The sequence below is a fragment of the Sus scrofa genome, chromosome 14 (genome assembly GCF_054392235.1).
Source record: "Sus scrofa isolate SSC_HxYL_T2T_F1_AM1 chromosome 14, Sscrofa_HxYL_maternal_Yorkshire_Landrace_v2.0, whole genome shotgun sequence".
In the NCBI taxonomy this organism is placed as follows: Eukaryota; Metazoa; Chordata; class Mammalia; order Artiodactyla; family Suidae; genus Sus; species Sus scrofa.
The window spans coordinates 37,076,591-37,091,317 of record NC_139396.1 but is presented as its reverse complement, the minus strand read 5'-3'; the positions used below and the strand labels follow the sequence as shown (position 1 = coordinate 37,091,317).

General features: G+C 35.8%; 1 protein-coding gene across 4 annotated transcripts in view; it reads right to left on the bottom strand.

Moving 5' to 3' along the window:
* FBXO8 (F-box protein 8) overlaps nt 1-14,727 on the bottom strand; it is a 36,466-nt gene that overhangs the window by 15,893 nt on the left and 5,846 nt on the right. For 2 of the 4 annotated variants that reach the window (XM_003132835.7, XM_084994345.1), the window contains exons 2-3: nt 7,683-8,019; nt 5,315-5,441 (exon numbers count right to left, since the gene is read on the bottom strand). In XM_003132835.7, the coding sequence (XP_003132883.1) occupies nt 5,315-5,441; nt 7,683-8,011 (456 nt within the window). In that variant the 5' untranslated portion in view covers nt 8,012-8,019. The remainder of the gene's footprint in view (nt 1-5,314; nt 5,442-7,682; nt 8,020-14,727) is intronic. The other 2 variants (XM_021074204.2, XM_084994346.1) reach the window with 1 other exon arrangement.

The window sequence follows — 14,727 nt, the reverse complement described above, 5'->3', positions numbered from 1 at the left end:
TCCAGGTTTTATAGGTTACACAAAGCGTCATGGGTCCATTTCTCTCCTTTGGTGTGCTATTCCTGGTGCATTGTTAACACCTCATGGCTGCAAGGTGGCTGCAGGTGCTCCTGTCACTACACCCTCATATACCAATGTCCAGAAGTGCGCATGTGCATAGATAGTACTTTTTCTCCACAGTGTCTCTTCTGATCTCATAGGTGAGAACTGGATTACACGGATGTCATGGAAGGCAAAGGGAATGGAAGTAACTTGGTTATCTTAGGATAACCTATACTTAACTTTTGAGGAATGGAGCCAGCTTCTCCATTAAGATTATTTATCTAGTGAGGAGTCTAAGTGATGGGATTTAAACCCTGCCCATGCAAATTACTGTAATTACTTTTTTTGGGCTGCATCCATGGCATACAGAAGTTCCAGCATCAGGGATCGAACCCACACCATGGCAGCAACCTGAGCCATAGAAGTGACAATGCTGGATCCTTAACCCACTGGGCCATCAGAGAATCCCTGTGGGTTCTTTTTTTAAAAATAACTTTCACAACAGAATACAAAATATAGCTGAACAGACATCTCCTGAGTTCCATCTATATCCCTTTATTTTTCCACACAGTGGAAACTATTTCCTCCTGATAATTAGGTTTACTCACTTCAACTGCAGTTGAATTATCTACCATCATATCTTTTTTAAATAAAAGGTTGGCCCGTTGGCTCAGTAGCAGGAGGACCTAAAATGGCAAGAAGGTAGTCTCCACAAGCAATCTGAGTTGTGCCTCTGGTGTCAGTATTTCTGCCTTGGATATTAAGGCCTTTAAACCAGCAGAGCCCCAGATTTAAGGGAAGCAGAATCACAATTTTTTCAAGTGGCTCACTAGAGAAAATATTGGTTCTCTGTTCTTTCAAGCCAAAATCATCCAGAAGGAACATGCAGGGCACATGGGTACTGTAGGTAGCAGATCATAAAGGTGGTGCTTAGTGGAGCAGCAGAGTGAAGAGCAGTGAGGACCCAAGCATTCCTTGATTATGTCTGAGTTTAAACATTAGCTAAGAGCTTAGGAGTTTTCTTTCTTTATGCTACAAGGCACTGTTCAAGGTATGTCCATCTTACTGTTAACCTAGCTCAGGCTCTACTGCCTATATCTTACATTTATTTCTGGGACTCATCCACTTTCAGCAGAAAGATGAAGTCAAATTTCTAGCCCTGTAGAACTAAGGATAAAACCTCAAAGGCAGTAAATTTGCCAAACTGAAAGCCATCTTTAGTAGCCTGTCATCCTTCCCCTGGGAACACCTCTGTGTTGCAGGAGATTTAGGAGAGTTAGTATAGAGAACAAGATTCCAAGGATACCATGATGAATGATCTCTTCCAAGTTATTTGACTTGGATACTTAATCAATGTCTACAGGTAGTTATAGGAATACAATATTGCTGATTTGTCATCCTGCACTTATTTCCCAAACAAGCATTTTCCTTAACATGTTAGACTACAATCAAAATACAGAACATGAATAAAGCTCTTATTTGTCAAGACTCAATTTTTCAGTTTTACTTTTTTTTCTTGGTAATACTATCAGACCAAAGGAAAGAAAATTTTGAATTACAGATCCATAAATCAACAAGAAAGAAGATTGTAGGTAAAATAAACATCAGACAGTTGTCAGTGAACAACAGGATATTTCAATCACTAAATCTAGGTGCTTATACATTTCCAACTAAAACATATGCTCAGGTCAAATCTAAAATGCTTCTCATAATAGAGTCTATCACAGATAAATCTAATTAAATTGTATGCACGTTGGTCTTTCTGTCTGAACATAGGAAAAATGTGCTAACATAGTTTAAAAGAAAGACTTCTTTCACCTGACCCCAATGAAGATGTTATAAATTTTGTATTTATTTATACAAACAAAAATAAACCTACGATATATTAAAGTTAAACCATATTCATTACCAATTTCAGGCTCTAGATTTAAAAATAACTATATCAAGAAAACATTCAATACTAAGTGAAGCACTGGCTTACTGGTTGATAAGCAAAATTATTATTATACTGCTGTGGAATAAAATCACACACGTAACTTGTACATGCAGGGGAAATACAGCCTAGTGTAAACAGATGGTTTTTTAGCACATTCCTTTACCAGAATGTGGTTACCTGCCACAAAGTACACAAGCTCATGCACAAGATCAAGACTTTACACACAGCTGAGATCACAATGTCATGCATACAACAGCAGCGTGCTAGATAATCGTACCACAAACTGTGCAGAAGTTCTCCCCCACCCCATGAGCCACTGCCAGCAGCTGCTGTGGAGTTTGGTTACCCATATCCGTGAAATGAACGATGTCCTTTGGAGAATCTTGTTCCCTGTGGCTGTAAGTATTCTTATTTTTATAATATCTTAATGATGCTTGCTATCAAAATGTTTAAGTACAGAACTAGAAATTATGGAAAAGTAGACTTGTTACAATACTGAACAATTATATACATCTTATCTCAGGTACTTACAATAAACACCACTTACATTTAAACATATCATCAAAAGTAATTTACTTCTCAGGCTTATATGAACCCAAGATAATACATCTGATGACAGTGCTCCAGTGAGGGGGGAAAAAAAAAAATCAACCTTCAAAAAGTACTTCCTTATTTCTGGCACTAAAAAATCACGGCAAGAGTCATTCTAAGACCTGGCTGAAGTATGACTCATATAGGTAAGTTTTGTTTAAAAAAAATCTATTGGAAACTCTTTCAATAACATTTGACTGGATAAACAACCAAACTGACATGGGTTATTAGCCAACGAAAGTAAGTGTGGAATAGTTATTAAAATACTCATTTCCCTGCACCTGCAAGAATATGTCAATGTCCTTCTACCCCTATTTATGTCCTAAGTGTATTCTGGTAAAGAGAGAATTCTATTTTGCTTTTAGGCAACACCTGCTTGCTGAGTTACCGATGTTCATAAAAGCATAGAAGCAGAATTTTGGAACCAAAAGCCACTTTGAATGGTTCAGTTCCATGCTTCCTGGCAGCAGTATGTGCCCCTTTTAGAACATTAAATTCAATACTTCTGGAATGCTCCAGAGTATCTTTGAATCAGGCCAGGGAGTTAAAAAAAAAAGGAAATACAGCCAACTCTCAATAACAATGGGAGATAGGATGGATAAGTGGAAATCTGAAGATCTAAAAATCTTACTTTAATTAGTTAATTGAACCTCCTCTTTAAGCAAACATTTGACTTAAAAATTTTTTAAAGTTTTTGTTAAATAAAAAGAGGACTTTAATTTTGCCTCTTATCTCTGCCCCGCCTCCAAACACTTTAGAGGAGGTATAACAAGAACTCTATAGTCTGATACATGCAGCTGCAAAGATGGAAAGATATTTTGACATCTAGCTTTTCCAATTTAGATAGATAAAACTATCCACATCATATTCTAGCATATAAGGGCCTATTTATAGTTTCATCTTTGCATGAAAAGGATGCTTTATACTTTGTTTAAAAATTGGTACTCCTTTAGCAAGGAATGACTACTTACCATAATCAGTATGAACAGTTACATCCAACTTTTCTGACTTTGAAAATCTACAACTCAGTACTTACCAAGTTACATTTTTCCTTAGAATGTAACATTTGCAAGTGATATGAATTGAAGATGATAGTTTTATTCAACTTGGTATAATTCATGAGCCAGTATGCCTTGATAAATTGGTCATAATAAGACAGGGCTTGTAACAGCTGCCTTTCCTGATTCTTGCATATCTAGAGTAAAACACTATACTACTCTGTCTCCGTTCTTCTCCAGTAATCATCAATTACCTCAAGATACCAATACAACATTTCTAATCATAACGCTAGTCACATGAACTGTTTTAATTAGCAACTTCAATATTATATTGGTTTCAAGTGTATAATTTGGACTTTGCTTATAAATCATTCTACTTTCATCAGTCTTCTGTTCATGGAAAGTAAAAACAGTGGTGAAAGAAGAGAATAAATATAACATTTGCTTTATAACATATATACCTTGTTGTATTTGTGGGGCTATGACTTAACTGATAATGTAAATGTATTAGTAAACTTTTGTAACGGTGTTATATTTTTATTCCTGCACAAGAAAAATTTAACAAAGAAATCATATATAACAAGCAAAAGTCAATTTAATTTCAAAATGTCATTTGTATTATTGTACACTTAAGTATTAAAGTAATTAAGAGTCCTTAATACCTCCACGACAAATGAAAAAAGTTGGTTTTTGGATATTAGGTAGTTTAAAATAATTGCTAGTTAAGTTTTTCCAAAGAAAATAACCCACCCAGAAGCAGTAGTTCTGAGTGTTACAAATTTCTATTCCATTTCTAAGAGTAAGTCTAGTAGATACTTAAATATTTCTGAAAACCTGAGCCTTTTCAGAATATATTAAAATAAGAACAGGGGTGGGGGGGGAGTAAATGAAAGAAATGTCTTCACATTTTGATCACTCTTACATATATTAAGAAATAACAATTAATTTTAAGCAGTTCTTTCTCCATTTCCCACTCTCTTTTCTCTACTTGTGTTTGTTGTATTTTAGAAAGAGTTAAATAATTAAAATAAAATTATTTTGTTTGTTTGCTTTTTAGGGCCACACCCATGGCATATGGAAGTTCCCAGGCTCAGGGTCAAATTGGAGCTGCAGCTGCCAGCCTGCACCACAGCAACGTAGAATCCTCAACCCACTGAGGGAGGCCAGGGGTTGAATCCACAGCCTCATAGATACTAGGTGGGTTCTTAACCCACTGAGCCACAAAAGGAACTCCAAAATTGTTCAATTTTATAAAAGAATCTGTAAGCTGTTTCTATGTCATCATAGAATTTAACAATCTTAAAGGCATTATTTAAAGACATTTTGATGTGTTACAAAGAAAAATGCCCTTTGTGGCTATCTCCGATAAACATAGGATTGTTACTAAATAGAAGTGATAAAATGAATAAAATGTTGCAGATGAGTTTGATGAATGTCTTTTGCGCTCTTGACTTATAATGCAGTGTATCTCAATCAGGTCTGGTAGAAGGCTGTGTATATGTCTTGGGAGCTGCCATGCAGTGAGCAGGTAGCAAGATTAGAACATGGCACAGCAAGATAGAAAGAAAGGACTAAGTCATATAGCATACCTTCAATACTGGGCTTCCCACTGACTGAAAGGTCATGTTCAGTGACTTGTTACTATACTTGCAAGTTTATTCTATTGGAAGATAATCCATATAAAGTTCATCACAGCAAGATAATCATAAAAGTTCAACAGCTACAAACATTCCAGTTCTTCACTTACCTCATCTGGGTTGGCATTAAAGGTGAGGCTGCCTTCATCCAACTGCATGTACAGTTTTCTAAAAGAAAATCCTAGAGGTGGGTTCTTATTGTATATGGAACAGTGACCCCAAGTGGATTTACACAATCTGTAAGTAAGATAAAATCAGAGGAGGAAACATGACCATGATGAATTCCTAAGTTAAACATGTATACACATGATAAAACTGTGATATGAAATGATGTAAAATTGGATTTTTACAGCTCTAAAATTTGAAATGTTAAATTTATACTTGTTTTATTTGTTTACTAGAGTAGGATAGACAAATGCCTTCAACTTAGAAATTTTGACAGCAGTTAATAAATGTGGGTTACAAAGATTAATAATATTCATGATACTATCTGAAGGTAAACAGAACGATTATTATAGCTAACATTTATCAAGTGCTTACTAGATGCCAGGTATTATTTAAAGCATTTTCATAGTATTAACTTGCTTAATCCTAACAACAATCCCATGTTGTTGGTGCTACAGATAAAGAAACACAGACACCATAAAAGAGCTGCCCAGGGTCATACAGCTAATTTGTGTAGAGGCAGGATTTGAATCCAAGGACCTTACTTCTGAGCTTGAAATCTTAACCAAGAGGCTAAACAGGATTAAGAACTATGTGCTGTGTTTCGAAAGAAAACCGAATAGGGTGGTGGATGGGGGAGACTGCTGGGCAGAGGGAAAAACTGTAATGCTATAATTTCAATACTTACATCAAAAGTTGTGATGTTAAGCTTAGCTGTTTTTTTTTTTTTTTTAAAGATACTGCTTCAAAACACTGGTTCTTTACTGTCACAGCTATACATGATTGTTCATAAAATCTGTAATACTTAAAATGCTAATGGTTCATACCTTAAAATGCACTATTTCTACACACTGGGATACTTGTTTCCAACTCTGTGCAGAGGCACTAGCTTCTGGTTCTTATTTGAAAGTTAATGTGTTATCTTATTATAACGGCTAGAAATTCTAGATGTATATCACAGTTTCACTTTCTGATATTCAATATTGATTTTTGGCTCAAACTTCCTTTTCTCCACACACACACACACACACACACACACGTACAATTTAAAGCAAAACAAGAAAGTTATTGTCTCAGCATGCAACATCAAAATTTGTGAGGATCATGGGTCAAATACATGGGAATATCTTTTAAATCATTAATTTATGTCCCTCCCATATTTTTACCAACCAAATGAAATCATTGATTTTAAAATGAGTTTAGTAACTTGTTCAGAAAATTATCAGTATTTTAATAGTCTATTTCCATAGTTTCTGACTGTTATTACTAAGCTATTGAAAGCAACAGAACCTCTCAATATCTGAATTTTTACAAACTAAGCCAGCCTTTAATTTATCACTAAGAAAAAAAAAAAATCCAAGTGTCACAGATACAGGCATAATTATATGGTAAACAATAAAGGAAGCATTTCTTTCAAGTGAACAATCCAGATTTAAATCCCAAATGAATACTACATTCTGTCTGAATTCAGAGAAGCATAGAAATAAATCTTTTTTCAAAGTTCAAATACAGGATCACAAATTAAGTTTGATTAGGAGTAATAAAATGTAGAAAAAAGATTATAAAAGTGAGCCAGTTTTAAAGTACTTTTTTCCTTCTTATAATAAAAAATTAAAAATTAATAATTATATTTTAATTACTAATAGAATTTCCTTTCACTTCCACAGTATCTTCATTATAACAAGGGAAAAATAACAAGATGATATTGATTTTTTAATCTATTTAGAGGTTGAGAAATTGACTATATAATTAATACCATAATTTTGCAGCATCAGGAAGCCTGAGTTAAAAATGTCATTACTGGTAATACATTTTTACTATAGTTTAGCTATTTAGATAACTGATTCTCTCCATAGATTTTCATTGAGGAATTGTTTAAAGTCTCAAAAAAACTTGTTTTTAGACATGTTTTATACTGTTCAAAAGTCTCATTTTAAAATAATGAGACTTAAATAAACTTTAGTAAAGAATGCTAGAAAACTCAAGATTCAATGATTCTTTCATTTTCATGACTCTACGATGTTATTAAGGAGTATACCTAGGTTCCATAGATTCTATTGGCACCAAACATTCTTTGAGTTATAGCTTAAATTTAAACTGGTGTAACAGCTGCTAAAATTTCTACAATCTACTCTCACTTCAGCAAGATTATCTCCTTGCCTACTGCATTGATGAAATAGTTATTAGAAAAAAAATATAAAAAGTAGATGAAATTTTCTCCAGTTGAAGTTTATGCTAACAAGTAGCACCAAAACAAACAAACAAAAATTCTCTTTAGAGATATCTGACTCAGACATGGTGGGTTGAACTTACCCTTGCCAGAGAAGTTCATCGTTCGCCAGGTCCTGCCAAACACAGGAAGCTAAGCAGAGGTCGGTCGCATTCAGGTAGGACAAGATGGTAAAGCTCAGCTCAGGAGGCAACATTTCCAAATTAATGAAGCCTTCCTGTTCTTTAGATTTCCTCGTCTTCAAAAGATGATATATATCAATGCCTCCTTGGACTTGTTTACGATGACTGGTGTTAGAAATGCTGCTGGCCGCCATCCTCCTGCTCTGCTCTCTGCTGAGGTAACCTTGCTCACTGTAGCCTTCCTGCTGTAGCTGCTGGTTTCTGACCACTCTCCACAGCCCCTGACCCATCTGCAAGCCTGGGAGAAGGCCAGAATGCAGTAAGAAGGCTACGTTTAAAAAGTAATCCACCTTTCCCTGCAGTATAACAAGTCCGACGTGAAGTATTCATTTATCAGAATTAACATCCCTCATTAAAGCATATTAAATGGAGTAGCAAATTGCAAAGACTACTTGGCAAATCATAAGTACAAAACTTGGATGGAGAAAAATTTGGTTTGATTATCACCTTTATCTCAGTTTGCTAAGCACTTTTAAAGTCCACAAGTGACATAACCATTTTTCACAGGGTAAGATTTAAAAGTTACTGACGTCCTAAAGATTCTTACAAATTATAATTATGTGGACTTATGGGCCAGTATTAAATACAACTCTGATCAGAGCACAGGGCTTCACTTAAAAGGCCTCTACACGCTGCTTTTTATCACAACTCAGGCTAAGCTAAGCTAGCCCCTTTTAACCAAATTCCCAGATGCATAACATCTGTGAAACAGGCTTTGCATTTAATTCTTGCCAGCCTGCGCTTAAGTTGTAGGCTGTAATAAAATGTAACATAGGCCCTGAAGTCTAATTCAGAAACCTTATAAATTAGACACCTAGAACTCCATGATAAAGAGCTCAGTAATGACTATTTGGCTCTGTTGCTGCTTTAAATAAAAATCAATTTAGACTAACTTTCCAGTTCTTCTCCACATAGTCCAAGGGACCCCTCAGAGGTACCTGGGCCAAGGCAGGGAAGGAGAGGTGTGCTCCAGCCTCTTCCACTTCCACTTGGCCTCCAAGCAGAGCAGCTCTTGCAAATATTGGACTTCCTCATATACAAATACTTAGAAAACTACAGGCCTAGACTTCCTGTTTGATCTTGACTTTGAAAAATAAGTAATTTTTTGGTGGCAAATAAATTGAGAAAAATGAAATCAGGATCTATTAACTAATACAAACACGTATTTTCATGACCTCTTTTCCAAACAAAATATTCTTGTTTTAAAAATGCAAATTGACTACTAATACATGTATGTTTTAAAAATTTGGAGGAAAAAGCTGATTTTCATTTAAAATCTAAATTTCTTTTTTATTTTTTTAGGGCCACACCCATGGCATATGGAGGTTCCCAGGCTAAAGGTTGAATCGGAGCTGCAGCTGCGGGCCTACTCCACAGCCACAGCGACCCCAGATCCAAGCTGTGTCTGCAACCTACACCACAGCTCACGGCAACACTGGACCTTAACCCACTGAGCAAGGCCTGGGATCAAACCCGCATCCTCATGGTTACTAATTGGGTTCATTACTGCTGAGTCACAACGGGAAGGAACTCCTGGAATCTAAATTTCATAGCATGACTTAATCTTAAAATATGATTTTGTTCTAATTGTTTACAATACGGAGTAATCATTAAAAATAATGCAACCCCTTCCCAAATCCACTGATGACCAGAAATTCTGAAAATTATTAGGAATAATTTGAAAATTGAGTGGAATTTCAAAAACTATCAAGGATAATTTCTTAAATATTTAAAAAGTCATGTATATTTATGGAATTATTATCATTTGGATAACGGTCATTTTAACAGGCTACTTGTTGATCAGATAGAAAAAAAACAGTCCAATTTTTCACTCTTCCTCCTTAATGTGAACTGCTTGGAAACCCAAAAGCTTAAACTATAAAGGATGGAGGGTGGTATACAGAGAGAAAGACACATTAATAATTTTTAAGTGTGGGGAAATTTGTTTTTGCAAAGAAACCACAAAAAGTAGTAACTTTTCTTCTCTACGACACATATACCAATGATGGTGGCAGTTCTTGAAGCAGCGGTTAAGCTGTAGTAATTAAATTCTTATTTTCTATTAGAATGATTGAAATCCCAAACTGAAAACCAAATCCTAGCAAGGATGTGGGAATTCAAAATGGTAGAATCATGGAGTTCCCACTGTGGCTCAGCAGTTAATGAACCCGACTAGCATCCATGAGGACATGGGTTAGATCCCAGGCCCCACTCAGTGGGTTAAGGATCCAACGTTGCCATGAGCTGTGGTGTAGGTCGCAGATGTGGCTCAGATCCCACATTGCTGTGGCTGTGGCATAGGCTGGTGCCTACAGAACTTCCGTATGTTGAGGGTGCGGCCCTAAAAAGACAAAAAAAAAAAAAAAAGAAAAAAGGCAGTCACTTTGGAAGACAGTTTGACAGTTTCTTACAAAAAAATGAACATGCTTTTACCATATGGTCCAGCATTCATGCTCCCTGATATCTATCCAAGTAAGTTGAAAACTTATGTCCACACAATACGTGTACATGAACCTGCAGCTTTAGTCACAATTAGCAAAACCCCTAATTAACCAAGTTGTCCTTTAGTAGATGAATGGATAAATTTATTGTGGTTCATGCAGACAGTGGAGTATTTAGTGCTAAAAAGAAACGAGCTACAAATTCCCTGGTGACTCAGCAGGTTAAGAATCCAACATTGTCACTGCTATAGTGACAAAGTTGCAGCTATGGCCAGGGTTCGATCCCTGGCCCTGGAACTTCTGCATGTCACAGATGTGGCAAAAAAGATAGAGAGGGAAGGAAGGAAAGAAGGAAGGAGGGAAGGATAGAATAGAAAGAAGAAACAAGCCATGAAAATATATGGAAGAAACTTAAATGCCTATTACCAGGTGAAAGAAGCTGATCTGAATGTGACACAAATTATGACATTCTAGAAAAGGCAAAACTACAGAATAAAAATGATTAACACAGAAAAAACCCAGAATATCAACAAAAATTTATAAGGAGTTTAAAATTAAGTTTCCTTAATGTTTAAACATGCCATGTCATATTACAACATTATAGCACACATATAACATTTTAAGACCAAGTTTTCAAAATGTTTATCATGGCTATTTCTGTTTGTCTTAGCAAGAAAATATCTAGAAATTTAATTAATTGCTAAGTTCATCCAGATTTTCTTTTTGTGTTTGTACCACTAAAGGTAAGTAATCAAATATGTCAACTATGAAATCCGAAGTCTCAAGATACGACATTTAATATCAATTTGTATGTACTTTCCCTACAACATCTTTCTAGCAGCATATGGTTTGGCAGCTGTTGTTACCCTCAGGGATGTTGCTAGGGAACACAGAATCAGGGTGATTTCCCTAGGCTCTGGACTTTAATGAGGATCACTTAAATAGAGCACTGGATAAAGTAATTCAGAAAGCATCTAGCAGGTAGAAAGAGGTAAAAACAGCAGCTGGTTCTTGGTATTGGAAAAAAAATGACGGGGAGGGTGGAGGTTTGAGGTTCACATACACATGATACAAAGAAAACTGCATTTTCTATTCTTCTACTGCTAAATAATATTGCAAATTGCCCTTGTGGGATTTCTTTTTTCCCTTTAAAGCAGTTCTTGATATGGGGGGGGGGCAGAACACACAAATCACTTGAGAAGGATTGATATAATAAATTTATCCTCTGGAGAAAGGAAAGAGTTTCAGTGTTCCACCCCACTCCCAAATTTTCCTTAAGGTGAAGGAAGTGGAATGTGTGTGGAACTGTCAGAAAACTGGTAAAACTCTCAAAAGGACGGGAGAGCCATTGCAGAAGTTGTGAAGCAAGTCAAGGAGAGAGCATAGTGTTGTGGACTCTGAAGCTGAACAGACTTCAAATCCTGACACCACTGGTCAGCACTTACAGGACCTTAGGGGATTTGCTTGAATACTCTTAAGCTTTGGTTTCTTCATATTTAAGGTGATAATTTGCATATAATATAATGATAACATATAGCTCAAAATACATATATATGATTTATGAGATAACTTTACATAAGTTTACTCCACAGCTAATAATAAAATGTTACCTAGTTTGTTTTGACAAAAACTTATTTTCATACATTGAAAATGATGAGCACTTATGAACTGTAATTCAATAAAATAAGTTAAAAAAAAGAATTTGTGAGTGAGTCTACACTGATGATCAATAAATACATAAATAGGAGTTCCCGTCGTGGTGCAGTGGAAACGAATCCAACTAGGAACCATGAGGTTGCGGGTTCAATCCTTGGCCTCGCATCCGTGTTGCTGTGGCTGTGGCGTAGGCAGGAGGCTACAGCTCCAATTAGACTCCTAGCCTGGGAACCTCCATATGCTGTGGATGTGGCCCTAAAAATAGAAAAAGACAAAATAAATAAATAAATACACACATACATAAATAAAGAAGAAAGGAAAGCTCTTCCTTACAGTAAACTTTCAAATAATGAGTGAGAAAAATTGTCATTTTACAATTCTCATAGAAAAAATAATTCAGGCAAGAATTATCCCTGGGTGCCAAATCTGGAGTTTGATAAAGAATGGAAGATTTACAGTGTATCAAATTATTTCCTCACATATATTAGTCATTAATTACAAAAAGAAATTAAGAGATTAGACAGTATTTAACCAAATGTCCAAACTTAACACCATGTGCCTCCAGACATGATACTCTGAGAAGGACATAAGAGTTTTACAGTGTTCCAGCCAAAAGTATATAACCTGAATCTAACCACGTGGAATATCAGAGAAACTCAAAAAAGAGTATATAAATGATAATTTCTTTCTTCAAAACTGCCAGTGCCATGAAGGGGATCATTTCAGATTAAACGAGATTGAAAAACATGACATCTAAATGCTATGTGTAGACTGGATCTTATACTGAAAAAATAAGCTATGCAGGACATTACTGGGATAACTGAAAAACTAGACACATGGGCTGAAGATCAGTTTAAAATCCTGTATCAATGTTAACTTCTCTGAATTTAGTAACTATACAGTGGCTTTGTCAGAGTATATTCTTGTTCTTAGGAAAAACACTGAATTGTTAAGGCATAACGTAAACAACTAGTCTCAAATGGTTCAGAAAAACTATCTCCATACAGACAGAATGATGAAGCAGTGCTGGAAAATGTTTAAAATTGGTGGATCTGGGTAAATGGAATGGATCAGTTATTTTTATTAACTTTGTAACCTTTTTGTAAACATAAATCTCCCATTAGAGGAATTTAAACATATGAATTTGGAACTGTTTGAGTTTGATGTGCACTAAATTTAAGAATTACTGCTAATTACACTCATTATGAATTAATATCATACAGACTGAAAACCATCACTAAGGAGATAAATGCTCGTATTACTGTTTAAGAGTAGTAGGAGACCCCTGTGAAGGCAAACATCAAAATAGTAATGGTTATTTTTGTCATTTTTGATAGAAATTTTTATTTTAAAGGGTAGGATTTTATTTTTATTTATTTTTTTGTCTTTTGTCTTTTTTGTTGTTGTTGTTGTTGTTGTTGCTATTTCTTGGGCCGCTCCCGCGGCATATGGAGGTTCCCAGACTAGGGGTTGAATCGGAGCTGTAGCCACCGGCCTACGCCAGAGCCACAGCAACGCGGGATCTGAGCCGCATCTGCAACCTACACCACAGCTCACGGCAATGCCGGATCGTTAACCCACTGAGCAAGGGCAGGGACCGAACCCGCAACCTCATGGTTCCTAGCCGGATTCGTTAACCACTGCGCCACGACGGGAACTCCAGGATTTTATTTTTAAAGTAGGAGGAAAATACCCCCTCAACTTTCTGTGTGCAGATTTAAGGCCTGGGATTCCTGGATGTGTTCCCTCCTTTTGTACGTAGCCTTATGCACACAATATTTTTTTATATAATATTTAATAACATATTAAACAAAAATATTGTTTTTGTGCTACAAACCATAGTTTATTTAATACTCTATGCCAAGCACTGTTAAAATTTTAATATCTCATTTTAATCCTCAACAACCTTAATAGGTACATATTACAGCTGAAGAAATATCAAACCAGAGAGGTTAGACAACTTTGCCCAAGACCTCAGAGCTGGCAAACGGAAAATTTAGGTCCCTTTGAGTTGAAAGATTTTATTCTTAACCACCAAACCTTATGCCCAGAACTGTCAGAATCCACGATGGCAAAGGCAATGTTTCTTCATCACTAGCTCTCACCTCTTTTACCTTGGTCACTGCTTATTATTTCCACTGTTGCGCCCAGCTGCATCTTTTCCTTCAGACTACCGTCCCTCGGAAAGCACATCGGCTTTGATGGGAAAAAGATCTGGTTCAAACTCCAACATGGAATTTGATTAGCAGTATGTGGTCCTCATTTTTCTCATCGGAAACACAGTGAATGATTCTTATCCCTTAGGGGGGTTAGGCGAAGCTAACCAAAGGTAATTTACCATAACAGGTATTTTATAGTCACCATAAATCATTTAGCCTCTTTTAAATGATTTCTCTTATTTTGGTTCTCCCATTTCAGAGGACACCTGATTATTCCGATTTAATTATCTGAGTAGTTACAATCCTGGGTCTAAATTTCACTAATTTAGGATCTGTGAATTTGGAGACACCATTTACCTTTGCTAGGAGAAAAAAAAATAATAACTAGTAAATATATCAGTGATAACAGAGATACCTTCTTGGCAGTTCAGTAAGACCATCCTCTTTAACCAATATCAATTTGTTTCTAGAAATGAAAACTGTAAGACTCCATGGGAAGACTCAATATCATAAAATAAATCATGTAATAAGTAAGAACTTTCCACTGAAGACCTATTAACATCTTCACATCCCCAGGAACTTGAATTATAAAGAGCTTCATGGAGACCATGTTATTCTTAGATCTTTGAAATCAATAATTGTTGAGGTCTGTATTTTTAAGCATATTTCTTGATTTTAGAATTAAAGAAA